The sequence below is a fragment of the Bos indicus genome, chromosome 3, assembly GCF_029378745.1.
Source record: "Bos indicus isolate NIAB-ARS_2022 breed Sahiwal x Tharparkar chromosome 3, NIAB-ARS_B.indTharparkar_mat_pri_1.0, whole genome shotgun sequence".
Taxonomy (NCBI): domain Eukaryota; kingdom Metazoa; phylum Chordata; class Mammalia; order Artiodactyla; family Bovidae; genus Bos; species Bos indicus.
Window position 1 is genome coordinate 14,781,175 of NC_091762.1, and position 27,581 is coordinate 14,808,755.

The window sequence follows — 27,581 nt, forward strand, 5'->3', positions numbered from 1 at the left end:
TCACAAGCTTTGTCTTTTTAATAAAAAATAAACTGTCTGTGACAAGCAGGTTTTGAATTCCAAAACAGAGGAGAGGGGAGAGAAGAGAGTCCAGGGGTCAGCCAGGGAAAAGGAGTGATCAAGGCTCAGATTACCCCTGCCATTCGAGCCAAGCCAGAAGGGGCACAGATTAAATGTGCCCCAACTGAAGCAAGATGGAAGGAGGTGAGACTTCAGGAAAGACCTCCCAGTGGAGCTGATAAGGTGAGCTGGAGGGAGCGGCTCCCTGCAGAGTCCTGGAGAGTCCTTGGAGAGGGGAGTGTTGGTATCCAAGGTGGCAGCTGCTTTCAGAGTGGAGTCTCCAGATGTGGTGTGCTCACGCGCTTGTTGTTTTAGGGTCTCCTGCAGCGGTATGTTCTGGACGGTCCCAGGATGCCCAGAACTGAAGGATCCTCTCTGGGTCCTCCTTTCATGGCCTAGACCAGGTCTGGGGCAGCCCCGCTTAGAGAGGCCACGTGCTTGGTAGAAGCAGGTTCCACAGGGGAGCCAGCTCTGCTGTGCCCAGCCTCACTGAGTGCTATCAGTGGCACAGAATGGCAGAGAAGGTCCTCTGGTTGGGGAAAGCGGTCTTCGGTGCCACTCCCAGCCTAGTCAGAAAGGAACAGCTCCCAGCTCCCCCAGCCAATGGCCACACGCCCTGCCCTATCCAACAGCCCCAGCCTGTACCCAGAGTTTAAGCCACCTCTGTGCCCTGGAGGTTGTTGTCGGCGTCCATGTCACTGGCAGAGGTCCTGCCTTCCTTGGAGGGTTGGAGGCACTGCTCGCTGCTCAGTGGGGCTTTCTCCCTGGAGGGCAGGGTCCCACAGCCTTGGACTTTGCCCCGGGCTCGGAGTGCCCCCAGTGGGGATACAAGGAAGGTGACGAGGGCTCCTGAGAGCACCAGGGCAAGGAGCACAGTGACGGTGAGGAAGTGGGGCCAGTAGGACTTCGGGGCAGCCAGGGCGGCCCCGCCGCCAACCCTGGTCAGCGGGGCCTCCATGCGCTCCCGGGGAATGCCCGCCAGTTTGGGGTCCAGGGCGAGGGGCTGGTCCTGACTGTGCACCCAGTAGGAGACCACAGGGTACGAGAAGTCATTCTCAGTGGCCCAGCACTGATAGAGACCCCCCGCCCCATCTCGCAGAAGCAGCAAGAGGGAGCCATTGTAGACTGTGGAAGGGGCCTCTGGGATGGCTTCTACCCCGTGACTCCAGTGGTAAGAGGCCAGAGCCGAGCTCTGGGGACAGGGGAGCTCCAGGATGGAGTTGGGGACAGCCAGGACTTCTTTAACTGTAGGGGAAGGAAAGGGGCCAAAGGTTAAGGGGAGAATGCAGGCCCCGACATTTGGGGCCCCATTCCCGTCTCCGACTTCTATTTCAGGTCCTAAACTCAACTCTGACCCCTTTCCTGTCTCCAGTCTGGGCCCCAAACTAACCCCCAGTTCATCTGACTCCAGCTCTGACACCAGAACCAATTTCAACCCCAGTCCTGAATCCCAGCTTAGAATTTCTATCCCTCCACCCTACAGCTGACATTCAAATCCATCCCAACTCTGGGTATTCAGTTCTCAAGCCAGGCAGATGCGAAGGGAGAAATTGATGCAGGAGTGTCCCCACCGCTGGAAGTCCTCTCTAGCCTCTGCACCTCCTCTGGCCCCACACTCACTGATTTGGGGGCGGCTCCTGGGCCCCAGACTCCTGCCCATGGGGCCACTGGCACATGCCCACTCTGGGTTCCCTTGCTGCATGTCCTGTTTCCAGGACTTCCTGAGGAGAGAAAGCAAAAATTATCCCTTGAAACAGGCAAGAGTGGGAAGAGGAGGGAGCAAGAGAGGGAAGTGCAGTGGGGAGAAAGATGGGTCGGGGTGACAAGGTAGAACAGAGATCAGGGGAAGAGAAGCCCAGGGTGGGCTGAAACAGCTCAACAATGCCGGGTATAACTCCATCCCTGGAGGAGCCCCCAGAGGCTGGGGGTTGTCTTGGAGGCGATGTGTTAGTATTAGGTTGATGAAAACGTAATTACGATTTTTGCATTGTTGAAATTTGCCATTTGATATTGGAATACATTCTCAATAAATGTGGTTATGTTATACATCATTTTAATGTATATTTTTTGCTTTATGTTTTTTGCTAATGACCTACTACTTGATGTTTATTTTATATTTATTTTGGACTATGGAAATAATATTAGACAAAAAGCAAATATGAGCAATTTTCTTACTCGAGTTCAAAATGGGTCGTAAAACGGCAGAGACAACTCGAAACATCAGCAATGCATTTGGCTCAGGAATTGCTAGCAAACGTACAGTGCAGTGGTGGTTCAAGAAGTTTTGTAAAGGAGACAAGAGCCTTGCAGATGAGGAGTGTGATGGCCGGCCACTGAAAGCTGACAACGACCAGTGGAGAGGTCATTGAAGATGATCCTCTTACTATTACACAAAAAGCTGCCAAAGAACTCAATGTCGACCATTCTGTGGTCATTGAGCATCTGAAGCAAATTGGAAAGATGAAAAAGCTCAATAAGTGAATGCCTCATGCGCTGGCCACAAAGCAAAAAAATTGTCATTTTGAAGTGTTGTCTTCTCTTATTTTAAGCCACAACAAGAAACCGTTTCTCGATCAGATTGTGATGTGTGATGAGAAAAGAAAAGTGGATTGTATACTATAACCAGAGACTACCAGCTCAGTGGTTGGACCAAGAAGAAGCTCCAAAGCACTTCCCAGAGCCGAACCTGCACCAAGAAGAGGTCATGGTCATCGTTTGGTCAGGACCTTTTTTGGTGCAAGTGTGGCTTTGGGAAGTGCTTTCGAGCTTCTTTTTGGTCCAACCACTAAATGTCTGATCCACTACAACTTTCTGAACCCTGGCGAAACCATGACATCTGAGAAGTATGCTCAGCAAGTCAATGGGATGAACTGAAAAGTGCAATGCCTGCAGCCAGTTCAAAAAAAAGGGCCCCTTCTCCACAACAACACTCAAACACATGCCACGCAACCAACACTTCAAAAGCTGAACGGACTGGGCTGCAAAGTTTTGCCAAATCCACCATGTTCGCCTGACTTCTTGCCAACCAACTACCACTTCTTCAAGCAACTTTTTGAAGGGAAAACGCTTCCACAAACAGCAGAAAATGGTTTCCAAGAGTTCATCGAATCCTGAAGCACAGATTTTTATGCTACGGGAATAAAGCAACTTATTTCTTGTTGGCAAAAAATGTATTAATTGTAACAGTTCCTATTTTGATTAATAAAGATGTGTTTGAGCCTAGTTAAAATGATATAAAATTCACAGCCCCAAACCGCAATTACTTTTGCACCAACCTCACAGCACCTGGAAAGAAGGAGCCCAGAAGCACATACAGGGTAACTGGCACTCACAGGATGGGGGTGGGCAGGAGGCGGCAGGTTTGAGACTCAGGGTCCCAGGCACAGTGAGGGTCCCGGGCAAGGACACAGTCCATACAGCTCTCGTAGACACTACAGTTGGCTCGAGGAACCTTCCAGATGCCTCCTGAGAAGCCTACAAACACTGCTCCCTGGAAAAGAGATGAAGCCTGTCAAGTCACCCTGCCACATCTAGTAAGGACCTAGCACCCAAGGCCTGCCCCACTGGAGACCTCATCTGAGGATCAGGCCCTTTCCCACCTGGGTAGGGGCCAGCTGCAGGTTTCGAACAGGTTCAGGGTCAGGGAACAGCTGAATCTCCTCCACCAGATAAGCACTGTGGTCCCCACTCACCACAGCCTTGTGGAGGGAGCCTGTGCCTGTGGAGAGAGAGAGTTGAAATCACCTAGCCTCTCATGCTTGCTCTCTGACTCCAGATGGCCTCCCCAGCTGTCAGAAAGTTCCTTCTGGGACTTCTCTGGTGGCCCAGTGGTTAGGTCTTTGGGCTTCCATGCAAGGCGTGCTGATTTGATCCCTGCTTGAGGACCTAAGATCCCACATGCCTTGAAGCCAAAAAAAAAGAAAGAAAGAAAGTTCCTTCTGAAGTCTGCACTGGACACAGATCTGTCAGACCATTTCCTTCCGTTGCCATGGAGACGGAGCTCTCGTAAATGGCTGGAAATCCCTTGCCTCTCAGTCCTTCCTTGGAAACTGCCTGATCAAACTCCAGCCCTAGAGGAACCAAACTATCCCCTTTCTTCATGGATATGTGGACTTTTAATCAGTTCTGGAGAAAATCACATCACCAGCCTCCCTCACTACCGTCAAGGGTCTCTACTCAAAGTTCAGTAAGGTCTACCCCGACCACCTTTTCAAATTACCACCTTTCCAACAAGCGTTCCTGACCACCCCATCACACTGTTCTACTTATTTTCTGATCTCGTAATGTACCAAGTAACTGACTCCTTCAGTATGTTTATTGTCTGTCTCCATGCACTCCAAAAGGAGCTAGCTTTTTGTCTGTTCTGTTCTTGTCTGTGTACTCAATATAGGCACAGCTGATGTCCTAAAAGAAAGAACGAACCTGACGGGCTTCTTCTACTAAAGCTCAAGGTCATCCACCTTAGCCAGGCCCTCAATACATATGCTTCGCAATCTTCCCCATCCCCCCACAGACCGTCTCTCCTTCTTTCCACAAAGAATATTTGAATCTACTTCTCTCTTCTCAAACCTGCCTTTTCCATCCCTCAGTCCCCGCCACTCATGACCTTGTGTTCTCCTACTTCATAGAAAACACAAAAGCCTTCGCCTAAGAGCTCCCTCTACTTCCTGCCCATCTTCTCCCTCCCCAAGTCTATACACCCCTCCTCTATCCTCCCTTACATCACCTTTCTAGCATGGTTTCCCCCATAAGATAGATAAATAAGATAAACAGCTCTTGCTAAGGTCACCAAAACCCTTCATGCTTCTCTACCTCACCAGACTGAAAGTTCAGAAAAGTTAGGGATGGGGCTCTTTGGTTCCCCTGCTATATTTTCAGAGCCTAGCTGGGTGCCAGGCACAGCACAGGTGCTCTGATAAACATTTGCTACTTCGTGATAACCTAGAGGGGTGGGATGGTGGGAGGTCCAAGAGGGAGGGGTTATATGTATAGGTATAGCTGATTCACACTGTGGTACAGAAGAAACTAACACAATATTATAAAGCAATTATCATCCAATTAAAAAAAGAATTTGTTGAGTGAATGCATGAGTGAATGGACTCAAAGGTCTCCCTCCTCAACCTGAGTTGCAACCCTGGCTCCAGCCCCTTGAGGGGTGCCCTGGAGCCCTCTACTCACTGGTGCCCAGGTACATGACCAGATGGCTCTGCCCGTCGATGCCCTGGGCTGTCTCCACCGCAAGCCATGTGTACTCTACACCAGACTTCACCAGCAGGGGTGTCCCCACCACTGGCTCATCCATCAGGAAATGGTCCTTCATGAAGGTCAAGGCTTTATCAGAGGAGGGGCCCTTGGAGCACTGAAGGGGGAAGGAGGCAGATCAGGTCAGCTTTCTCCTTTCCTTCAACCCACCTGTGGCCTCTTCTCTCCCTCCCTCCCCTTTGGCTAATCTCCTTTGCCTCCCTCCCTCTTGGCAGTCTTCATTTCAGGATTGGGATTAAAGCTGGACTCTGGAACTGCCTGGCTTTAAAATGCAGCGTCTGAATTCAGCATGTCTGAGGTTCCTTAACAGTGAAATGGGCCTATTACCAACACAGCACAGACTTGCTATGAGGATGCAAGCGACTTACATGAAAAGTAATTAGAACAGTACTTGGCATGAAGTAAGTACTTGATAAGCTTTAGCTGTCATTATTTCTACCCATCATCCCCGTCACCAAGGATGCCCGGCCACCAGCAGAATGTAGGGTGAGGATCCCCTGCAGGCAAGGACCACCCTGAACTCATGTCTGTAGGCCCAGGCTTAGCATAGGACCTAGTACTCAGTTGGGGCCCAATAAATGTTCACAGAGTCAATAATGGAATGCAGTCTGTCACAAAAAGGGGTGGTGTAGCAGGGAGTATTTTGCATCATGGTTTGGCATGAATTGGATGCATGACTCGGGGAGAGTCCCTTCTCCATTCTGGGCCTTCTTTTTCTTACCCATAAAATGAGGGGGTTGGACCGGCTGTTCTCCAAAGGCCCTGCCAACAACAGCATACTGCAGCTCTGGGACACCTGTGTCCTGATCAATGGTCACGATTCTTGTCCTCCGTTTCCAACAGCACTGTCTTAAAGCCAGCCACAACTGCATCACCTCATGCTGTGTCCTCAGACAAGTTACCCTACCTCTATGAGTTGCAAATTCCTATCTGTAAAGTGACGCGATAACATCTGTATCTCATTTAGATGCCAGAATGAGCACATGTACCTACTCTCGCTTCCTCCCAAAGGGATTTTTTTTTTTAAAGACATATGAGAACATGAGAGGAGTTAAAAGCAGCCACATTTGGGAAGCTGGAAAGCAAATGAACAAAAGGGAAAAGACTAAGCAGGAAAAAAGAGTCTTTCTAAGCCAGCCCAGGCTTAAATTTTTATTTATAAGGTAGAATTTCTGAAGTTCATAAATCAGTGGCCTCAGTCCCCTCTGGAAACGGGGCAAAAGAAAGGCTATATTTGAAAATCTATTTAAGAAGCAGGCAGACTTCTTCCCAGCTCCATGCAGCTGAGTAACTGTCCCTTCCATACCCTGGCCCAGGACTGGAGGTTTATTCTCTAGAGAGGATAAGGCAGAGGGACTCTGGTTGGAGGACAGCAGAGAGGTGACACACCATGATGAAGGCAGGGGATTAAATGCAGGTAGACACAGCACCTGCTGAGACTCTTCCCCCACCCCCAGCCTTTCTTCCCCATGACTCCCAGATCCCAGGAGCCAGACCGCCTTACTCCAAGACAAGACTAGAAGAATCTGCTCCAGGAAAGCTGACTAAAGGCCCAAAAGAAAAGACTTAAAGATACTGATATTGAAGGTCTCCAGTAAAGCAGCCTAGCCAGCCCATTCACAGTGGAGTTATCATGGAGTTCAAGTTGCCAAGTCATACCCAGGGTGCAGAGTTTCCACAGCTTCAAGGCCCCCTCCCTCATAACTATGAGTAGATAGCCAAGGATGACCAAATATGTGAGTGAAACCACAGACATGAAAGATATAAAAAACAGAGACACGGAAAAAAATTAATAAACTTTAAGAGGAAACAAATGATTCAGAGAAAAGAAAACTTCACAGCGAAGTATCATTATTACCTTAAGAGAGAGAAGTATGAAAATAGCATACCCATGAAACAAGAACATACATAATGCTTCAAAAGAGGAGTTCTTATTCCAACGAATGCAGCCAGAGATTATAAATGTCCTGAAAGAAGACCAAACTAATACAAGTTTTTATTTTGCTCCCCAAAGTCAAACTTTAAGAGCAAGTTTTCATGATCACGTTTCTAGATCCAAACACCAATTTATAGAAAATACTTAAAACTCCACCACAGCAATGCAAAATCATCAAGATCCAGACTGTGGGAAATCCTATATAACGAATAAATTGTAAGAGAAAGAAAGAAGTTGGAAAGGGAACATACAGACTAAGAGAGACTGAAAAGAACAACCAATCCAAACTTACAGATCTTATTTTGATTTTGATTTCAAAAACAAACTATATTAAAAAAAAAAAACCTTATGATATCTATGAGACTATTAGAAATTTGAATACTTTTGCATATTAGGTTAAGAAACTATTATTAATTTAGGCGGGGTAGGGGGCTTCCCTGGTGGCTCAGATGGTAAAGAATCCACCTGCAATGCAGGAAACTTGGGTTCAATCCCTGGAGAAGGGAGTGGAAACCCACTCCAGTATTCTTGCCTGGAAAATCCCAAGGAGCCTAGCGGGCTACAGTCCATGGGATCACAAAAAGTCAGATACATCTGAGTAACTAAACATGCACGCATGCATTATTTTTTTGGTGTAATAATGGAACTATACATTATTTTTTTCAAAGCCCTTATCTTTGGTGATACATACTAAAACCATTATGGATGAAGTAATGGGATGAATGGTAGCCACCCAAAGGTATGCCCACTGAAAACCTGGGAGTGTGACTTTATTTGGAGAAAGGCTATTTGTAGACATAATTTAAAAATCTCAAGATGACTCATTCTGGATCACAATGGGCTCTAAATCGAACGACAAGTGTGCTCATAAGAGAAGAGGAGGAGACACACAGAGATAAGGCTACGTGACGGCAGAGGCAGAGACGGGAGTGAGGTGCCTACAAGCCAGAGAACACCAAAGCCTGCCAGCAGCCAAGGCAGGAGTGAGGCCCAGAATGGATTCTCTCTCAGGGCCTCCAGGAGGAGCCAACCTTGACTGCAACTTTGATTTCAAACACCTGGCCTCCAGAATTGTGAAGGAATAAATTTCTTGGTGTTCTTGGTGTTTTACACCACCAAGTTTGTGGTAATTTGTTATGGCAGCCATAGGAAACTAACACAGATGAAATGATGCCCAGAATTTGCTTCAGAAAATAAGAGGGGAAGGGAGTGGAGTAGAGATGAAGTGGTCTGACTGGCGAGGAGTTGCAGCTGGCTGATGGGTGTATGCTGCTAAGTAACTTCAGTCATGTCCGACTCTGTGCAACCCCATAGATGGCAGCCCACCAGGCTCCCTAGTTCCTGGGATTCTCCAGGCAAGAACACTGGAGTGGGTTGCCATTTCCTTCTCCAATGCATGAAAATGAAAAGTGAAAGTGGAGTCGCTCAGTCGTGCTCTTCACGACCCCATGGACTGCAGCCTACCAGCCTCCTCCGTCCATGAATTTTCCAGGCAAAAGTACTGGAGTGGGGTGCCACTGTTTAGAGGTCCATAATACTATTCTGTCGGAGAAGGCAATGGCACCCCACTCCAGTACTCTTGCCTGGAAAATCCCATGGACGGAGGAGCCTGGTAGGCTGCAGTCCATTGGGTCGCTGAGGGTCGGACACGACTGAGCGACTTCATTTTCACTTTTCACTTTCATGCACTGGAGAAGGAAATGGCAACCCACTCCAGTGTTCTTGCCTGGAGAATCCCAGGGACGGAGGAGCCTGGTAGGCTGCAGTCCATGGGGTCGCTAAGAGTCAGACACAACTGAAGCGACTTAGTAGCAGCAGCAGTATACTATTCTGTCCACTTTTTATATGTTTAAAATTCTCCATAATAGAACGTATTTATAAGACATATACAAAGCTCAAAAAATCTAGGAAATTAAATATGTTAGCAGAAATTTAAAATCTGACAGAAGGATCAGAAGATAAAAAAATTGAGATACTCTCTTAGCAAGTAGAACAAAACCAAAGACTTGGGAAAATTCCTAAAAAGGATTTTAAAAGTTATAGGACCAACCAATCCAGGGGGTTCAGAAAGAAATGAGAAAACATCCCAACAGTAGAATATTCTCTCCATGAAAAAAGAGATTTTTGTTTTCTTCACTACTATGTCTTCATTGCCTACAATAGTGACAGGTGACCTTAAAAAATATGTATTAAATGAAAAGGTAACAGTTCAAGCAACAGGTTAACAGTTCTTTTCAGTTCTTAGAACTGAAAGAACTAAATTTCCAGGCCTAAGGGGCAAAGTGAACACTCGGACCATGAATGAACAAGATCCCATCAAGGCACAATATCATGAAATTTCAAAATAACCAGCAACAACAACAACAAAATAACCAGCAACACAAAAAAGGTACGACAAGATTCCAGAGGGAAAAACAGATATTCAAAGCTTTGGGGATCAGAATAGCTTCAGACTTCTCAAACAGTAGCACTGTAAGCTAGAATATAATAGAGGATGCCTTCCAAGTCTGAAAGGAAGATTATTTTTTCCTAGAATTAAAATAGATACAACCAGGCAAACTATCAAAGGTGAATGTAGAATGAAGACATTTTCAGACATTCAGGGTCTCAAAAAAATTTACCTGCTGTGTATTCTTTTCCAGGAATTTACAGAGGCCATCCTGGTGGCTCTAGTGGTAAAGAACCCACCTGCCAATGTATTGAGACATAACAGACACGGTTTTGATCTCTGGGTTGGGAAGATTCCCTGGAGGAAGACGTGGCAACCCACTCAGTATTCTTGCCTGGAGAATCCCATGGACAGAGGAGCCTGGCAGGCTATAGTCCATAGGGTCGCACAGAGTCGGACACAACTGAAGCAACTTAGCACCCACCCACCCATCCTCCACTAAAATAAGACAGTGAAAGAAAGAAAAAATAGGAAGTTGTGGGATGCAAGAAACACCAGATTATCACAAGAAAGAGGCAAAGGGAATGCCCAGAATGATGAGGAAGGGAGCTTCCAGGATGGCAGCTGTGCTCCGGATGTACATGAGATGAAGATGTAGTCAAGACTGCAGCAGATAGAAAGGATTTCCAGGAAAATGAAATTCTTAGACTACCAAATGGGTCTGTTTTCAAAAGAGATTCAGTTAATTGAGGTAGAGTTTGGGGTTGAAATAAAGATAAGAGCTTAGAAAACAAAGCAAGAAAAAAAAAATCAAGATAATTACTAACCCCAGGGAAAATTTTTTTAATTATGCAAAAAGGAAAAATAATCATGGCCTACTATATGGCTCAGTTGTGAGTAATGAATCATAATATAAATACTGGCCTGACCAAACTGACTATAAACCAATGCTGGGAGATAAGAGGTGGGTACAGCAGTGTGCTGGTAAGGCTGCTCTGGGGTGATGATTTAAAGTGTTTGCTGATTTCCATAATGTATTATTCCCACCATGGTTAATTTCAAGCTATCAACGTAATGTCACTGAACTCGGATTTGGAAAGAGATGCACAAAGGGTTCTTGCTAGTTGCTGCAAGTCAGCTCCAGCTCATCGCTGAGTGGGGGGTGGGGATGGGGAGACACGGTTAAATCTTCACCATCCACAATGGGAATTCAATAGCTGCTGCCTGAAATGGAAGCAGCAAGGAATAGGAATAAACGTATTTTGAGATTTGGAGATAAAATCAAAAGAATCAGCTAAAAGAGTTGAAGGAGATTGTCTCTAGAGAGGGAAAAGTGCTGGAGAGAGGAAACTGGGCTGCTGTTTGTAACCAACCATGTAAATCTCCTTCAAATGGTGTACATATACAACTCCGATCCAAAAACAAAAGTTAAATAAGAAATGCAGATGAAGAGGCCCAGGAAAGTCCCTGGCACAGCCTGTGCTCCCTTGTTTTTTCAGTGATATACCCAAGCATATCGTGTGCACTTAGCTGGGGTGCAGGAGTGCTGTTCTGTATTTAGGATGGGGCTGGACACCATGGATGTGGAACGTGGGCAGCTGGAATGGTGAATATCTGAGCAGACAGGACTTGGGGGTGTGGGGAGCACTAGCATTTATGGGGCACTATCACGCTGTGAGAGGTGCTTTGACACATATATGTCTGGGGGAGGCGGGCTTTACTCAGTGGCATGGATAATACTCACACTGCCTGGCCGTGGACTGATATCAGGATATTCATAAGTAGTCCAGCGTGAAGTCTCTTTGTCCAATTCCTTATACTTCCCCTCAAAGACACTCTTGATGTCCTTGAGTGAGAAAGCACAGACAGCAGAGCTCCTGGTCCCACCAACGTGCCTGGAGACAGCCAGAGGGGAAGTTAAGTTGTCTGTAACCTCCTCTGCTACACCTCCCCCTCCCACCTTGGCCCACTTTTGGTGAAAAACCCCAGAAGGGGAGAAGTATGAAGGGCTGGGTCAGTCCCCAGCCAAGAGGCGATAAGAGCTAGGAGAGCCCCAGACTTTATCCTATTTTAGGATCTGAGGTGTGGTTATCCTTAATGAGAACTAATTTGGGCTCAGGCCCTGGGGCGTCTCCTGTGTGGCCTGCCCAGACTGAGCCTCTACGGGAGAAGCAAAGTAGCCAGCTCCCAGACAGGCTCCAGGTGAAGCTCTCCTCCCTGGGGGTCCAGTGTATTCTTGGTCCTCAGAAAACCAAACAGAACCCAACTACAAGACTATTTTTATTCCTTCCGCCCTGGTCTGTGGAGACAAAAGCTCTGTCTCTATTGTTTTGTTTTAACCTGACTGTGGCATAAACCATATTCTCAGTCCTGGAAGCCACAGATACCAGACCATGCTTACAAAAGATATCTTTGGTACCTGACACATTGTCAGCAGACACCTGAACACTGTGGGAGCCAGACCACAACAAATAAGTCTCAATCTCCAAGCAATGACTTTATTTTTATCTTATGTTGTTGATGGTGTTTCGCTCTATGCTATGACCACTAGGAAGTTCACAGCTACAGGTGTCCCAGCATCCCCAACTGTATAAGTGATAATCATCTGTAATGTGCAGACTCCATCCCTGGGTTCTCTCATTCTCCTTTTATTTCCATTTCCTCATAGGTTTATTTTATTTTAACGTTTGCCTTTTGTAAGCTGCCTCCTATCCTTTTTGGAACCAGGCAGGACATAAACTAATAAGAACCTTTCTGAGCTTTATTTTCCCTATCTACATTGAGCCCTACATTAAGGGCGTGAGTCAAACTCCTGGGAGATGGTGATGATCAAATGTCTTCATATGTGAAGTGTGGAGTTTGTGCTTCGCTCACATCAGTTCCTACCCTCCCTGGCCGGCCAGGGAGCTGACCCCAAATCCCACTTCCAACCCCCACGCTCTCGCCTAGTTGCTCACCACTGAGAGGTAAAGACTGCGTAGACCTGGGGATCGGTGGAGGAATTGTCTGCCTGCAGGACAGCGTGACGGATAACGTTGAAGGGAAGTTGTTCCGGCTGGGTGCAAAGCAGCTGGGCCTTTAGGAAGGTGGTCCACTTCTTCTGCAGCAACTTTTCGCCACCCACGTCATTCTAGGGGCACAATCTAAGAGTCAGAGGGTGCCCCCACTGCCCACGCGTGACCACGCCCTCTAACCCGCCCCTCACCCCATTGGACCCTAAGCGCCCAGCCCCTCCTCTGCCATCTCCCCCATTGGCTTCTCCACGGCCAGCCCCGCCTCCCACCAGGCTGTCGACCTTGCAGACTTGGGCCACCCGGGAAATGCGAAGCTTCTCGAAGAACTCAAACTCGCTGGCTGTCTCCTCGAAGAAGAAGTAGACGACCTGGGTGGAAGGAATGGCTGCCACGAAGGAGGCGTCCGCTGCACGGGAAGGGCAGATAAGCTAAGAGATGGAGCACCTAGGTGTCCTGGTTTCCCCTTTGGGAAAACCCTTGACTCTGAAGACTAGAAGGTACTAACTATGGCCCAGATCTACAGCTGATCGAGGTGTGGCCATGGGTGGGGGGAGGTACTTTAATTATTTACACAAGATGAAAGCTTCCCGGGTTTCCCTGGTGGCTCAGTGGTAAAGATCTGCCTGCCAGTGCAGAAGACAAGCATTTGATCCTTTGTCAGGGAAGATCCCACATGCAGCAGCTAAGCCTGTGGGCTTCAGCTATTGAACCTGTGCCCCAGAGCCAGAGAGACCCACAACCACTGCGAGCCCATGTGCTGCAACTACTGAAGCCTGCCTGCTCTAGAGCCTGTGCTTCCCAACAAGAGAAGCCACCACAAAGAGAAAAGCCCATGCACTGCACCCAACTGGAGAGTAGCCCCTCGCTCGCCACAATCAGAGGAAAAAAGCCTGCGCAACTACAAAGACCCAGCACAACCAAAATTTTTTTAAAATTAAACAGTTTTTTTTAAAAGAGGAAACCTCCCCAGGACAGGAGGTCTGTCGTCTTCCCTGCAGTACCACCTTGCATACAGTACGTCTCAACCAATGAGAGTTGAGTGAATTAACAGCAGTTCAGAGTGCCAGGTCTCCGGGACTTGGGGAAGGGGGCCAGACCTGTGCTGGGTGGGGCTGAGGTCCTTACGTTGTAGCCAGCGGAGGAAATTGTCAGTCTTGAGGACAGGCTGGGATCCCAGGGTGCGCAACAAGATGGGCTCACTGCCCAGGAAGTTGTTCATGGTGCCGGAATAGAGCATCCCATCTAATGTGAGGAGAGGAGGGGGGACCTTGTCAGTTGGAGGGTGCCCCTGCCCTTCTCAGATCTGCCTCTGACTGGGGTCAGCATTCACATCACTCTCTGGCCTTCTTTATTTGTTCTACACCTTCCCGTGGAGTCCCAAAGCCCAGCTCACAGCCCGCCCTGAGCACTGTTCTTAGGTCCTCCTCCCACAGGGACTGGCCAACTTTATGGCCTTCAGTGTTTGGCACTTTCCCCGCCTTTCTCTGGCTCCTCCCTCCCACACCCAGCTGAACCACTCGCCAGTTAGAATCACTCATTGTTTCTCCAGGATGGCTGTTCTGTTTCTACACATGAGGGCATACCCTTTTCTTCCAGGAACACTTTCCCTGCCCACCTACCTGTCTTTCAAGGTCCCACTCAGTCAAAGGCCACCGGCTTCAGGAAGCCAGGGGGTGGGGGGAGTGATGGTTTGTGTCCAGGAGGGCACAGCACCATGATTTCCTCTTTGCAGTCCCTACGTTTCCTAGCCCAATGCCTGGCACACCGGAGTGGCTGTTCATACAGAGTCTGCTTGTTGAACAGAAGGTGACTCTCAGGCCTCTTTCCTGTCTGAGACCCTTCCAGGACCCTCCCATCTCTGTGCATCCCTCCACATCCATCTTGCCCCACCTCCTTTGTGGCAGCTTCATCTGGTTGGGGTACCTGATACTCCCTCTGATTTTATGCTCTGAGGCTCCTGGCTTCCCCTCCCTTTGTCCTCTTGCCTTTCAGGAAATTGTCAGATTCCCTGTGTCACAGAGTGACCAGGGAAAGCAGTTATTGGGATGGACCAGGGAAACCGATACTCACCTGCCATGACAGCCGTGTGCTTATGGGTGGGGTCGAAGGGGCTTTGGCCTTTCCCCTCCACAACCCTGTCCTCCGAGATGGGCAACAGTCTGGAATCTTGGAGTTCCTAGAGGGGGGGAAGTGGCTGGGGGGGCCAGAACGCCAGAGTCTCACGTCTGGGAAAGGAGGGACACGAGGGAGGAAGGGGTAGGGGGTGCAGAGGAAAATTGACCTGGAGCTCGGAAGCTCACAAGGACCCTGGGCCGCAACATCAGAGTTTTTCAGAGCTGCAGAGGATGAGCTGGGGTGGAGGTGAGGCGGGGCCTGAGAGCCGGCGCCAGATAACTCACAATGAAGGTACAAGCAGGGCTGAAGGCAAACGTGCCGCAGGCGTAGAGGTGGGTGGAGTTGAAGGATACCAGGACACGAATAAAGTTGAAACACTGTGTCTGGGGGAGAGAGACAGTTCAGGCCTCCAGAACACTTGCCCCAGACTCCCGGCCCCTGGAGGACTGCTCCCTCACTTGCCAGGAGTGAGAAGGGCTGGACAGTGCTGAGGCAGTCCCCATAGGTCTTTATAGAACAGCAGGCCACGTGATCATGATCCTCTAGAACACGATCACTCAAACAAGCATCCTCTGCTGCCTGCCTCACCTAAGGTCATCCAGTGATGGCCTGGGGACACCAGGGCTCTCTTGCAGAGCCCCAGTATCGCCACCCCTACTTACCTCATTGCTCTTCCTCTTAAAGGCACATTCACTCTTTTTTCTGTCACTGGCTGGCCAGGGTATCTGAAGTAGGGCATTGGGAAAGGGGAGATGAAGGGAATGAGATCTTGAGCTCTCTGACCTACTACCCGCTCCTTGGCTCTGGTGTGAAATCACCAGCAGGCATAATGGTTAGTTACATGCTGGTAGGCTGTAAGAACCTCGCTTTGTGACCCTGGCTATTACTCTAATGATACTCATATTCATGAGGACACAGCTCCATGTGAGAACATGGTCAATGGAATCAGACCTGAGCTTGAACCTAGACTCAACCACTTACTGGTTGAGTGATCTTGGTCAATGGCACAGATTTCTGTATGTAAAGCACCTAATGCCATGCATGGTATACAAAGCAGCAGCTGGAAACAAAACAAAACACATTTCCTGGGGAAATTGTTAAAAATTTTCGGTTCCTCACACCTCAGAGAAACTGTATTTTTAATCCGCATCCCATATGTGCAGGTGGCCCACAGACCACATGCTGAGCAACACAGACTGTGTTGAGATGCTCAGTAATTGCTCCCTCCCTCCCTTTTTTCCTTCCCTCTCCCTTTCTCCCTTACATTATTCCTGTGAGTAGGGTGACTATAACACAGAAGCCTCAGTGATTTCTTCCAGTGGGTGGATATCACATTATTGATAAATTTGAGTCAATGTTTCTCTCATAGGTCAATTTCCATATCAGTCATTTTAGCAACTAGTATTGGGGCTTTCCTGGTAGCTCAGCTGGTAAAGAATCCGCCTGCTAATGCAGGAGATCCTGGTTCAATTCCTAGGTTGGGAAGGAGGCCCTTGAAAAGGGATAGGCTACCCACTCCAGTATTCTTGGGCTTCCCTGGTGGCTCAGCTGGTAAAGAATCTGCCTGCAATGCAAGAGACCTGGGTTCAATCCCTGGGTTGGGAAGATCCCCTGGAGAAGGGAATGGCTACCCACTCCAGTATTCTTGCCTGGAGAATTCCAGGGACTATCCACGGGGTTGCAAAGAGTCGGACACGACTGAGCAACTTTCACTTTCACTTTGTCAATTTCCGTATCAGCCATTTTATCAATTAGTATTATTCAACCAGTATTCATCGTGCCCATGAAGTGTAAGGCCACTGCTGTGTTTCTTTCTTTCTTTTTTTTTTTTTTTTTATTTTTTTTGTGTTTCTTGTCTGTCATAAAAATCATACGTGTATATGTCCACACCAAGACCTGCCAATCGTTGCTGATTATAGGCAACAGCAAATTGGGTAGTTATTCATGCATAGGCAGTCCAGGCACAGGGCAGCTGCCAGCCCCCTCCTCACTTCCAGCCCGCACCCTTTCCCTGGCCTCTCACCATATTCTTCAGCCTTGGCACCCCAGGATCCTCGATATTCAAGGCCAGAATGGCCTCTCGAGCCCCCACATAGAGAGTGCCTCCGTCATCACTCAGGAGTAGAGTGTCAAAGTCCTGGAGGCCCTTTTGGTGGAAGAAGCTAAGAGCTCTGCGTCCATCCCCTGTTGAGAGGTGGTGAGAAGGGGTGAGTGATGAGAAGGCAGTGGGTAAGCAGCTGATTTATGAGAGAAAAGCAGGAGAAGGAAAGGGTTGGCAGAGTGTGCTCCCCCCAGCCTTCGCAGCCGGACCCACTCTTCAGCAGCAGATCCCTGCTTTGCCCCATCCTGCTGACAGCCTAGGAGCATTGGGTGCTGAGCTCATAGTGGAGAGGAAAGACAACCAGATTCAGGGTAATAACAGACTGGGACAGACAGAGGGTGCCCCACACTCAAGAGACAGACAAAGGGACAGGAAATAAAGTGAGGCATAAGGGATGTTCTTTCAGGCCTAGGGGGCTGCGGCTGGGCAGGACACATCAGTCCTCACAGGCAGGGAGGGCAGAGAGCAGATAGACAGACAGGAAGGTGTTGGCACCCACAGACAAGAAGGCTAGAGGTAGATAGGACTATGTGTCAGAGTAACTGTGGGTTTCAGGGGTCCCACTCACCAACCCCACTTTCCTTCCCTCCTCTACAGGAAATTTCTACCATGAGAACCACTGCCATAGGTGGAACAGAAAGAAAATGTTTTTCTCCTGAGTTTCCTGCAGGCGCCTGTATATCACCCAGACTGGGGATTTCGGCTGGCTGTGGGAGATTCCCTGAGGTCTCCCCATCACTGTGATGTGGCGGAGGTGGGCGTGTGTGCCCGTTCCCCTGGCACATAGGGCCCCTGGCACATCAGCGAGGAGAGATGAGCTTCTCAAACTCTCTCTCTCATGAGCACGTTTGCACTTTCGCATTAGAGGACTGATGAGCTAACTGTTAGCTCTGGAGGCTCAGAGAATCTTAGTACCAACCACGAAGAGGAGTTGGGGAAACATGTGGCAAGGTGCCAGAGAGGCTGGCCTCCCCAGAGCTGTATAAACCCCTCTGTCACTGAACTGATCACCCTCAAGTATGGTTGTGTGACAGCCCACCTGCCTGCCCCTGGGGACCATCAGCACCTTGGGGGCAGGGTTTATGCTTGTAATCCCAGCACCTAACACAAGGGAGGCCCTTCCATCAATGGGCAACATGCATTTCCTTTACCATGTTGCCCCAGAAAGATGCAAAAGACTCAGCCATGCCCAGGAGACCCTGCCCCTGCAACTCCGACAGGGCCCATGTCCTTTCCTGAGTCTTTTCCCTGCAGGTGGAAGGCCAGCAGCCCCCACAGCCTCAGTAAGAAACCAGTCAAGCTGTGCCTACAGGGTCCCAGGGCCCAGATACCAGCCAGGCTACTCTGGGTTCTTGTATTCCTGGTGTCCACAGTATTGGACACAGCGTGGTCCAGCATCATCTGTGCACTTGCGTGTCCTGGGTCACCAGGTCCACGGATTCCCTTAAGCCTCAAATGTCCTAGGGGCATGAAAGCAGTTATGGGTTTGAAGTGCCCAGTTTGATAACAGTGACACTGAAGGAGGGAAAGAGAAATCACCAGCTCTGGAGAACCAGAAGGCACAACGCCCCTGGCCCCCTGCTCTCCTCACCTCCCTTTCCTCAGTCTCTCCCCCAAGTGAGTTTCATCATTCACTCCTTTCTCAGCCTGAATTTCTATTTCTGGCTGTCTCTCTCTCCCTGACGCCCTCTGCCTCTCCATGACTTATCTAGTGTGGTTTCTCCAAGTCCAATTTCCTACCCCTTTCCTTCCATTCTCTCTTTCCTTCCTCCACCCCCTCCAGCCCGGGGCTGCCATCCCCTACTTCCTGACTGTCAGATCCTTACCTGCATGGTATTTGACCCTGGGTGTGGGTCCCTGCCCTTCACGCCCCGCAGTTGTCGCCGGTGGCAGGAACAGCAGGAGCAGCTGGAAGAGGAAAAGGCCCAGGAAGCTCCAGGAGTCCAGGCCCAGGGCTGGAAGGGCCATGCTCAGCCAGGGGCTGTCACTGGACGTCTCTGGGGAAACAGGCACCGGGTACTCTCTGGGTGAGCAGTCCTTACCACATCCCCCCTGGGAACCAATCAGAGAGCCCCAGGCAGCAGAAGTGTGTATGGCAGGGGGCGGGGGGGGGGATGCAGGGGAACGGGCCAGTTTCCTCTCCAGTGTGCCCTCAGAGAGTCTCACTTCCATCATTCTCACAGGCCTCACTCTGCCCCACTCTCCCCTCCGAATTGAAGTCCAGTTGTTCCCCATCCCTTATGATCTCTTTGCACCAATAGCCTGGCTCTGCCTTCCCTCACCTTACGCTCAAGGAAGTCCTTCTTGTTATCTACTCTGCCTTTCCTCCTCCCATAGCCCAGATCCCAAACCACTGCCTGGTCCTGGCTCCAGGACTTTCTGGGGAGCAGATTCCTGCACTCGCAGTATAGATTCTTCAGACTTGATTCTCCTGGCTCTTTCAGATCTCTTGATACCCAGGGCCTTGTACTCAGCCCTACCCTCTGATGACCCAAACAAGAAGACCAGGTCTGAACCGGCCTGCTCTGTTCTCTGACTCTGAGGCCTACAGGCCTCTTCTTGCAGAGAGGAGATGGGAGACCAGCCCTCCAGGCTGACTAGTAGCATCACACGGAAAGTGGCCCAGGGCAGGGAGAGGCTGGTCGTCTCCCAGCCTCTGCAGCTGCCCCCTGTCTCTCTGGTCTTAGTGCTGCTGCTATCTGTCCCCCTGGTCTCTGCATAATCCTCCCCTTGGTCTGCCACCCCTCCAGTCAGCCATCACATCTCACGTACCGTTGAGCCAGTCACAGCATAGAACCCAGGTATCCAGACTCTTGGGCGGGGGGTGCCATCCAAGAGAAAGAAGGGAGGGCTCCCAGGCCCCAGAGGTGGGGGACAGGAGACTCAGCCCGGCTGGGCCAGGAGTGCGGCCCTCCAGGTACCCATAGTGGCAAAGCCCGCACTGGGAGCTCTGGGCAAGGGAAACCAGAATTTCCACCTCTCGAGTTGTGACAGATCCCTGGCTTGGGCGGAAGTTGGTTGACTGGGAGGGGAATAAAAGGAGACACACCTCTCTCTTTGGCCCTCCTCTCACCTGTCTATCAAGAAAGTTTAAAAGGCCAGAAAGTTTCTAGGTCATTTCAGCCATCCCCCTGTCCCTCTATCGTCACAGCCAGTCTAACAAGCCTAGTCGGGATTTTACCTCTTGCTCAAGATTTCCCAGATAGGAGACATGACACCGTCTTTCATATTCCTCTTTTCACTTACCTCTCCACTCCTACCAACAGGGAAGTCCCTGAAGTGGAATAACCTTTCAGACCTCCCACGGCCAACCGAGCCATAGTCTTTAAAAAACAATACGATCCTGAACAACAAGGACCTAGAGCACAGTACGTGCTGCTGCTGCTGCTAAGTCGCTTCAGTCGTGTCCGACTCTGTGCGACCCCATAGACGGCAGCCCACCAGGCTCCCCCGTCCCTGGGACTCTCCAGGCAAGAACACTGGAATGGGTTGCCATTTCCTTCTCCAATGTGTGAAAGTGAAAAGTGAAAGTGAAGTCGCTCAGTTGTGTCCAACTCTTAGCGACCTCATGGACTGCAGCCCACGAGGCTCCTCCGTCCATGGGATTTTCCAGGCAAGAGTACTGGAGTGGGCTGCCACTGCCTTCTCCAGTATGGTACAGGGACCTATATTTAATATTTGTAATAACCTATAATGGAAAACAATCTGAAAAAGAATATGTTTATATATAATCTGCCTGCAATGCAGATTGACCTGGGCTCAATCTCTGGGTCGGAAAGATCCCTTGGAGAAGGAAATAGCAACCCACTCCAATATTCTTGCCTGGGAAATACCATGGATAGAGGAGTCTGGTGGGCTGCAAGTCCATGGGGTCGCAAAGAGTCGGACACAACTTAGCAATTAAACAACAGCAACCCACTCCAGTATTCTTGCCTGGAGAATTCCATGGACAGAAGAGCATGGTGGGCTGCAGTCCATGGAGTCACAAAGAGTCAGACACCACTGAGCGACTAACACTTTGACTTTTCTTATCTATATATACATATGTGTATGTAAAACTGAATTACTTTGTTGCACAATCTTCTCTTCTTTCTCTCTCTTTTTTTTTTGGTCACACTACCCAGCAATGTGGGACCTTCCCCAGCCAGGAATCAAACCCCCACATCCTGCATTGGAAGCATGGAGTCTTAACCACTAGACCACCACGGAAGTCCACATTTTGCTGTACTTTTGAAACTAACACAACATTGTCAATTAAATATACTTCCATTTTAAAAAATGATTTAGGGGCTTGCCCCTTGGTCTAGTATCTAAGAATCCACCTCGCAATGCAAGGGACACAGTTTCGACCCCCTGGTCAGGGAATTTAGGTCTCACATGCCTTGGGGTAACTGAGCCTGCATGACAGCTAAGACCCAAATAAATAAATATTTTTTAAATGGTTTAAAAAATTTTTTGTAATAAATAAAACAATTGCATTAGGCTCTCATCCATGGCGGAGAAGGCAATGGCACCTCACTCCAGTACTCTTGCCTGGAAAATCCCATGGACGGAGGAGCCTGGTAAGCTGCAGTCCATGGGGTCGATAGAGTCGGACACGACTGAGCGACTTCGCTTTCACTTTCATGCATTGGAGAAGGAAATGGCAACCCACTCCAGTGTTCTTGCCTGGAGAATCCCAGGGACGGGGGAGCCTGGTGGACTGCCGTCTATGGGGTCGCACAGAGTCGGACATGACTGAAGTGACTTAGCAGCTCATCCATGGCTTTGCTGAGAAAATTCCTTCTGTAGTCTTATCTCCAGCACTCTTAGGGCAGCATCAGGCCAGTGGGAGACCCAGAAAATTTCCCATCTGCTCGCATACTTCTGAGGCACCCAAAGGCCGGATGGTGGCTGCTCACCCCTCCCTTAGGGCTCCAGGGATCTCATAATGCAGAGTTAATGAGGCATCTAGCACCAAAGGCTTCATGACCTAGAAAGTGGGTAGTTTCCTGCTCACTCAGCCCCAGCTGACTGCTGGTAACAGAGCACAGACGTCCCAGGGCTAATCGACTCTAATAAATAGACCACCTCCTTAAATGCATATTCCTCACGGTCAGGAAGCCTTTCCTGCTGTGTAACATCCACCCACCCCACGTCCCTGCCACAGCAAAGCGGACAGCCTAGGCTCCTTCTTAGAAGAATTCCTTGTCAGAGTCGGCTCAGCCTTCTTCCCTTTCCCGCTGCCCTCATTTTCCCTCAATTTCTCTGAGGGCTGGTCTCAGCCAAGCCGCTCCTGACAGCTGTTTCTGGCAAGACTAGATCCTGCTGATCTAGTGGCAAGCTCACTCTGCAGTCTCAACTTGGGGACCCAGATTTGATGCCTAGTTAGGGAACTAGATCCCACATGCTGCAACTAAGACCCAGCACAGCCAAATAAATTAAAAAACAACAACAACACTTAGTTTAGACTCCCCCAGACTCTCATGGAGTCTCATTGCCAGGTCCCTGGGAGAAGCCATGGGCCCAGTCACCCGGAGAAAATTTTCTAGACTCTCAGAATCAAGGATAACTCCCACCTGGACCCCACATTTCATGCCCCCTAACCCTCAGTTTAGAGTGGGAACCTACCCCGCTGCAGGCCTCTCTGCTTGAATGGACTGGCTTGTCTGGGAAGAGTTCTGATGGTGGGGAGCCGGGAGGAGGGAGGAGATTCCAGCCCCAGGCTCCGGCCTCTGCCTTGTTCCTCTCTCTCCGGAAGTCTTAGATTCAATGCCCTGAGCCTAGTTCTTCCTTCTGACAAGTCTTCTTTACCTCAACCACAAGTATGAAGTTTGCCTTATCGATAAAGGCTTTGATCTACCCAACAATTTTAGCTTCTAGGTACTACAGTAATCTTTTTTTTTTTTTGGTCTTGCCATGTGGCATGTGGGATCTTAGTTCCCTGACCAAGGATAGAACCCTCACCACCTGCATTGGAAGCATGGAGTCTTAACCACCGAATCACCCAGGGAAGTCCCCACATTTTAAAGATAAGGGAAGTGAGGCAGAGTAGCCAGAAGGAAAGGTAAACTCAGGTCTGCCTCGTTCCAGAGTGAATCCCTTAGCTACAGTGTCTCTTAGGCATCCTCCTCCTGCCCGGGTCCGGCAAACTCAACTCTGAGCAACTTGGATGGAGAAAGCAAGTTCTAGTTCCCCTGGGCTAAGAAACAGTATCTCTGGGGTGAATCTTGACTCAAGAGGAAACAGAAGCCTACAATTCCTGCCTCCACTGCCTCCGCAAGGGCCTCCCAGGCTAGTTCCCTGAGGAGCCTGGTGGGGAGGAGGATCACCTTGCCCCCATCACTGCCCATCTGTACCAGAGTCTCAGAAGTCAGACTTCAGGCCACACTGCCCTCTCTCTTGCTGCCCACACAGGGGCCCACGCTCAGTCTAACACCCAAGTCCTGCCATCTTGTAAGTCTTGGTTGTTTTTTTTTTTTTTTACTAAAAAAATGTTTACTAATGTCTATTCCCACTTAAACATAGCACTGTCATAAAAAAAACTTTAAGCATTTGCAATTTTTTAATAATTTCACATATGTGTTCATGAAATCATAGTGACGTTGATCTGGTAATCCATAAGATTTTCAGGTTGTAAACTGCAGAAGCTATATATGAGATAGGTGATTTCAGAAATGCAAGGAAGGAGTTTGGGAGGAGGGAAGAAAAGGAGAAAGGAGATAAGGTCTTTGGAAACAGAGTTTTCTGTGGAATCTCCTGAAAACTTTTCTGGCATTCCACCTTGGAAAGATATTTTGGTAAATAGAATGTTTGAAAGTCTAGATTTTGAATGAGGGGCCCCACACTTTCATTTTGCACGGGGCCCGGCAAATAATGTAACAGGACCTCTCACAACATTGGGGATGCTCAGAGCTGACAGGGTCCCACCCTCTCTCTGTACAAATGAGGAAACCAAGGCCAGGGAGAGGAAGTGTCTTGGCTGAGGTTGAAGCAGGGCAGCAGTTCAGGTAGGGTGGCGGTAGGAAGGGGTCAGTGGTTCAGGACCAGGTTGTAGGGGCTATGCCATTTCACAGCTGCACTGTGGGGGCTCCCCAACTCTTTTCTCTCCAAGCCCTGGGGCCCAACCTGGGGACCCCCATGACAGCACTGCTGAGTTCAACCCTGACCTCCCAGTGGGGACTCCTTCCCCATGGCCCCTGCTGCTGCTGCTGCTAAGTCGCTTCAATCGTGTCCAACTCTGTGCGACCCCATAGACGGCAGCCCACCAGGCTCCCCCGTCCCTGGGATTCTCCAGGCAAGAACACTGGAGTGGGTTGCCATTTCCTTCTCCAATGCATGAAAGTGAAAAGTGAAAGTGAAGTCACTCAGTCGTGTCCGACTCTTAGCAACCCCATGGACCGCAGCCTACCAGGCTCCTCTGCCCATGGGATTTTCCAGGCAAGAGTACTGGAGTGGGCTGCCACTGCCCCTAGACCACATCAAATAATAACCCCTTTCTGGCCAGCTTTCACCCCAGGATGGAAATCTAGATGTGGGGATAGAGGTGGGAGAACTTGCTACCCATACCCACCCCATGCTCACCCCAGGGTCTCTGTCTCTTCTGCACTCTGATGGAGCCTGGATACCTCACCAAGGGAGAGATCCTGGAGCCAGGAGAGAAGCCCCTCCTGGCTGTGCCAACGACCCAGCTGGTCTAATTCTTCCCACCACCTCTCCCCTCAGCTTCAGGGAAGCCCCAGAAGAGAACAGTCCTAGGGAACATCAGCTTCCCGGGTCCCCTTCTTAGCCCTATCTACCCAGTCCCTCATTATCCTCTTTTTTACAATCACAAGAAGTCAAATCAACTTATAATTAAAGTGCCTAATGTGTGTAAGGCACTAAGGATATATCCCCAAGCCTCTGCTTCCCCAGCACCCCCCCACCTCTTCTCACCCTCACAGTCTCCAGCCTTCTTTCTGTCCACCCAGCCCAATCCCCTTTAACCCCTTACCCAGTGCCTCCTGGGTTTCCTCCTCCTGTCCGACTAGTGCTGGAAGACTGAGCTGAGTATTGAACACAATGGCCTGACCCCCTCTGTCCGCCCCTCCTCGGGGCAGAGCAAGCGCCAGACAATGGACCGCCCCCTCCATTCTGAACTGTCAGCGCTTCGGCTCCCTTACCTGGAGCTTGGATGTGCTGCTGCGTCTCCCTCCCTCTGGAATGCCAGGCTTCCTGTCTCCCAGTGCCTTCGTCCCTGCCACACCCCCGCCCCCCACCCCCAACCCCATCCCGCCTCACTGGTCCTCAGTCACCATGGCAACTGCATCTCTAAGTGGGAGGGACTAGAATCTCCCCATATTCTTCCTCCTCCTACTCGTGTCCCCCTGCGCCCCACCTTCTGCGGCTCCTGAATCCACATGTTTGGAGGACGCAGGGCTCTGGATGTGGGGGGAGGTAGGAGGGGGAGCACACTAGCCTCTGGGGGTCCTTGCTCATCTCCCTTGCCCACTGTCAGGCAGACATCACGATGCAGATGTCCCCCAGCTTGGTTCAGGGGATTAGTTGAGGCCAATTCTCCTTTATGGTCAGTTCCTCTGGGTTTTCCCCCTTCTCTCAGGAACTGTGTATATGTAAGGGGGTCACACCTGGATGCTGGCCAGCCTGACCCCAGGCAAACTGAGTTTGCCAGTGAGGATGCAAATGAACACACAAATACCCATGCAAATAAGCCAAGAGGCAAGGTCTCTGTCAAGAAGCCTAAGAAGCTGTCTCCTGTTACTATTATCCTGGCTTGCATGGCAAGGGCACCACTGCCAGGTTCAAGTTCTGCTGTTTATTCCTAAGCCACTTTACCAAGATGCCAGAAGCCTTTGGCTAACCCCCTGAGACCTATTAGAAGGAGAAAGTTTGTGCTGTAAGAGGAGGGACAGAGGGTAGACTTCAGAAAGGACTTTCCAGAGGATCAGACCAGATAGGAATAAAAAGAGAGAAGCCTAAGCTGGATTCTTTCCTATTGAGAGGCAAGCAGGGGTCTGGGCAGAAGCTTTGGAAGCTGGCTGGGCCTGGGGTCCTCTGCTAGCCCTGATCCTGAGCCACTATGTACCAGAGCTCCCTCCTGTCCCCGCTGGGGCTTACCTTCTTCATTGGTAAAATGAGGAGTTGAAAAAGCCCCTTCTAGGGGACTTCCCTGGCGGCCCAGTGGTTAAGACTCTGCACTTCCACTGCAGGGGACATGGGTGTGACTCCTGGCTGGGGAACTCAGATCCTAGATGTCATACAGCCAAAAAAAGAAAAACAAAAAGCCCCTTCTAGATTGGTTTCTCCTGGTCTGTGGGAAGATTGTGAAAAAAGGTACCATGGGGCTGGAAAGCAGAAGCCCCAGGGATCCTAGGCCTGGATCCCTATAACTTGCTGTGTGATCTTAGGCAGGGCACCTGCCCTCTCTGATTCACATAAGTAAATGATGGCTTTTCAGCTTACCTGGGAGCAGCTTGGCTCATCTCTAGACTTAGTATTTTTTACAAAGAAGGAAGTGAGTGTTCTGGTGCCGGTCCAGGGCAGAGAGTTTCACAGGCCAGATGTGGTTCCCCTTAAGGTCTGGTTTGGGGTAGCGGGTGAGCATTTCCGTCTGGGGCAGGGCAAGAAGGGCATGTGTTGAAAGCAGAAGTGGACTAGGCAGAGATGCTGTCACATCCCCCACCACTTCCTGACACGCCATCCACTGTACCCTCAGCCCTGAGGCCCTGGGGATTCGAAGAAAGCCAAAAGATTCTTCCTGAGGCAGGAGGCAGATGGGCCCCTCAGGGTTAAGTGATAGGAAATCCACTCCATGTGGACTGAAATTCCAAGAAGAAAGTAACAGGACAATTAAGAGAGGAGGCTGGGCCCTGCCCAGACCACATATCACTCATCTTTAGGGGACCTGTCTGACCACACATGCACAGAAAGGCTCCTTGGAGATCATGGGGAGTAATGCTAAGGGATGGCCTACCCATAGGCCTTTGCGGTAGAGTCCGTCTTGACCAAGAGATGCATGCGCAAACATGGAAGGATCCTGAGATATATGAAATATGGACTGTAAACCAGGCAAATCAAAATGATTGGCCAAAGGAAAACCAGAAGAAACACCCCATAAAAATAATTCAAACTACCATGAGGGCGCGACTCAGGGACTCTCCCTCTGAGTCTGCCCATGTGTCTATCCACACATACTGTACTCTTTTCCTCCAACTAAACACTTTACTAGCTTCACTGCTTTCCAGACTTGTGGGAATTCTTTTCTGCAAAGCTGAAGGGCCAAGGCCCTTGTCACTGACCACTGGTCTAGTGGCTAGGATTTGGTGCTCTCACCTCTGTGATCTGACCTCAATCTTTGGCCGGGGAACTGAAGCCCAAATTCAAGCCACTGCAGGCCAAGGCCACTCAAAATCATTCTCCCCCAGGATTGGGACACACAGCAGGAGAGGAAAAAATGATTTGGAATCAAGGTGGCCAGGGCTAAAATAAACTGAAATTGAGCTAGGGCTGTAAGACAAAAACTGGACTGCAGAAAGACTTTACACCTGGGGGTGTCCTTGGGCCCCTGCCCCTAGTGCTTTCCCTTTTAGGGGGATTGTTCCCAGTCCCTGTAGCAGAATTGGAAGAGACTACATTTCCATTTCTGAAGAGGGAGGAAAGTCTACAGTCCTCCTCCGCTTCATTCCAGGTTACCCAGCTGGGCTTCAGGGAACCGTCTCCTGGTTG

General features: G+C 49.7%; 1 protein-coding gene across 3 annotated transcripts in view; it reads right to left on the bottom strand.

Moving 5' to 3' along the window:
- The window catches only part of SEMA4A (semaphorin 4A), a 28,245-nt gene continuing 664 nt past the window's right edge, over nucleotides 1-27,581 (bottom strand). Inside the window, exons 1-15 of one of the 3 annotated variants that reach the window (XM_070785030.1) lie at nucleotides 26,319-26,336; nucleotides 18,704-18,874; nucleotides 16,800-16,960; nucleotides 15,439-15,501; nucleotides 15,061-15,159; nucleotides 14,732-14,837; nucleotides 13,787-13,903; nucleotides 12,943-13,067; nucleotides 12,605-12,777; nucleotides 11,392-11,542; nucleotides 5,239-5,419; nucleotides 3,660-3,778; nucleotides 3,393-3,550; nucleotides 1,681-1,781; nucleotides 1-1,305 (exon numbers count right to left, since the gene is read on the bottom strand). In XM_070785030.1, the coding sequence (XP_070641131.1) occupies nucleotides 713-1,305; nucleotides 1,681-1,781; nucleotides 3,393-3,550; nucleotides 3,660-3,778; nucleotides 5,239-5,419; nucleotides 11,392-11,542; nucleotides 12,605-12,777; nucleotides 12,943-13,067; nucleotides 13,787-13,903; nucleotides 14,732-14,837; nucleotides 15,061-15,159; nucleotides 15,439-15,501; nucleotides 16,800-16,960; nucleotides 18,704-18,845 (2,289 nt within the window). In that variant the 5' untranslated portion in view covers nucleotides 18,846-18,874; nucleotides 26,319-26,336 and the 3' untranslated portion in view covers nucleotides 1-712. Of the gene's footprint in view, nucleotides 1,306-1,680; nucleotides 1,782-3,392; nucleotides 3,551-3,659; nucleotides 3,779-5,238; nucleotides 5,420-11,391; nucleotides 11,543-12,604; nucleotides 12,778-12,942; nucleotides 13,068-13,786; nucleotides 13,904-14,731; nucleotides 14,838-15,060; nucleotides 15,160-15,438; nucleotides 15,502-16,799; nucleotides 16,961-18,703; nucleotides 18,875-19,649; nucleotides 19,863-26,318; nucleotides 26,337-27,581 lie in introns of those variants that run through there. The other 2 variants (XM_019953311.2, XM_019953316.2) reach the window with 2 other exon arrangements.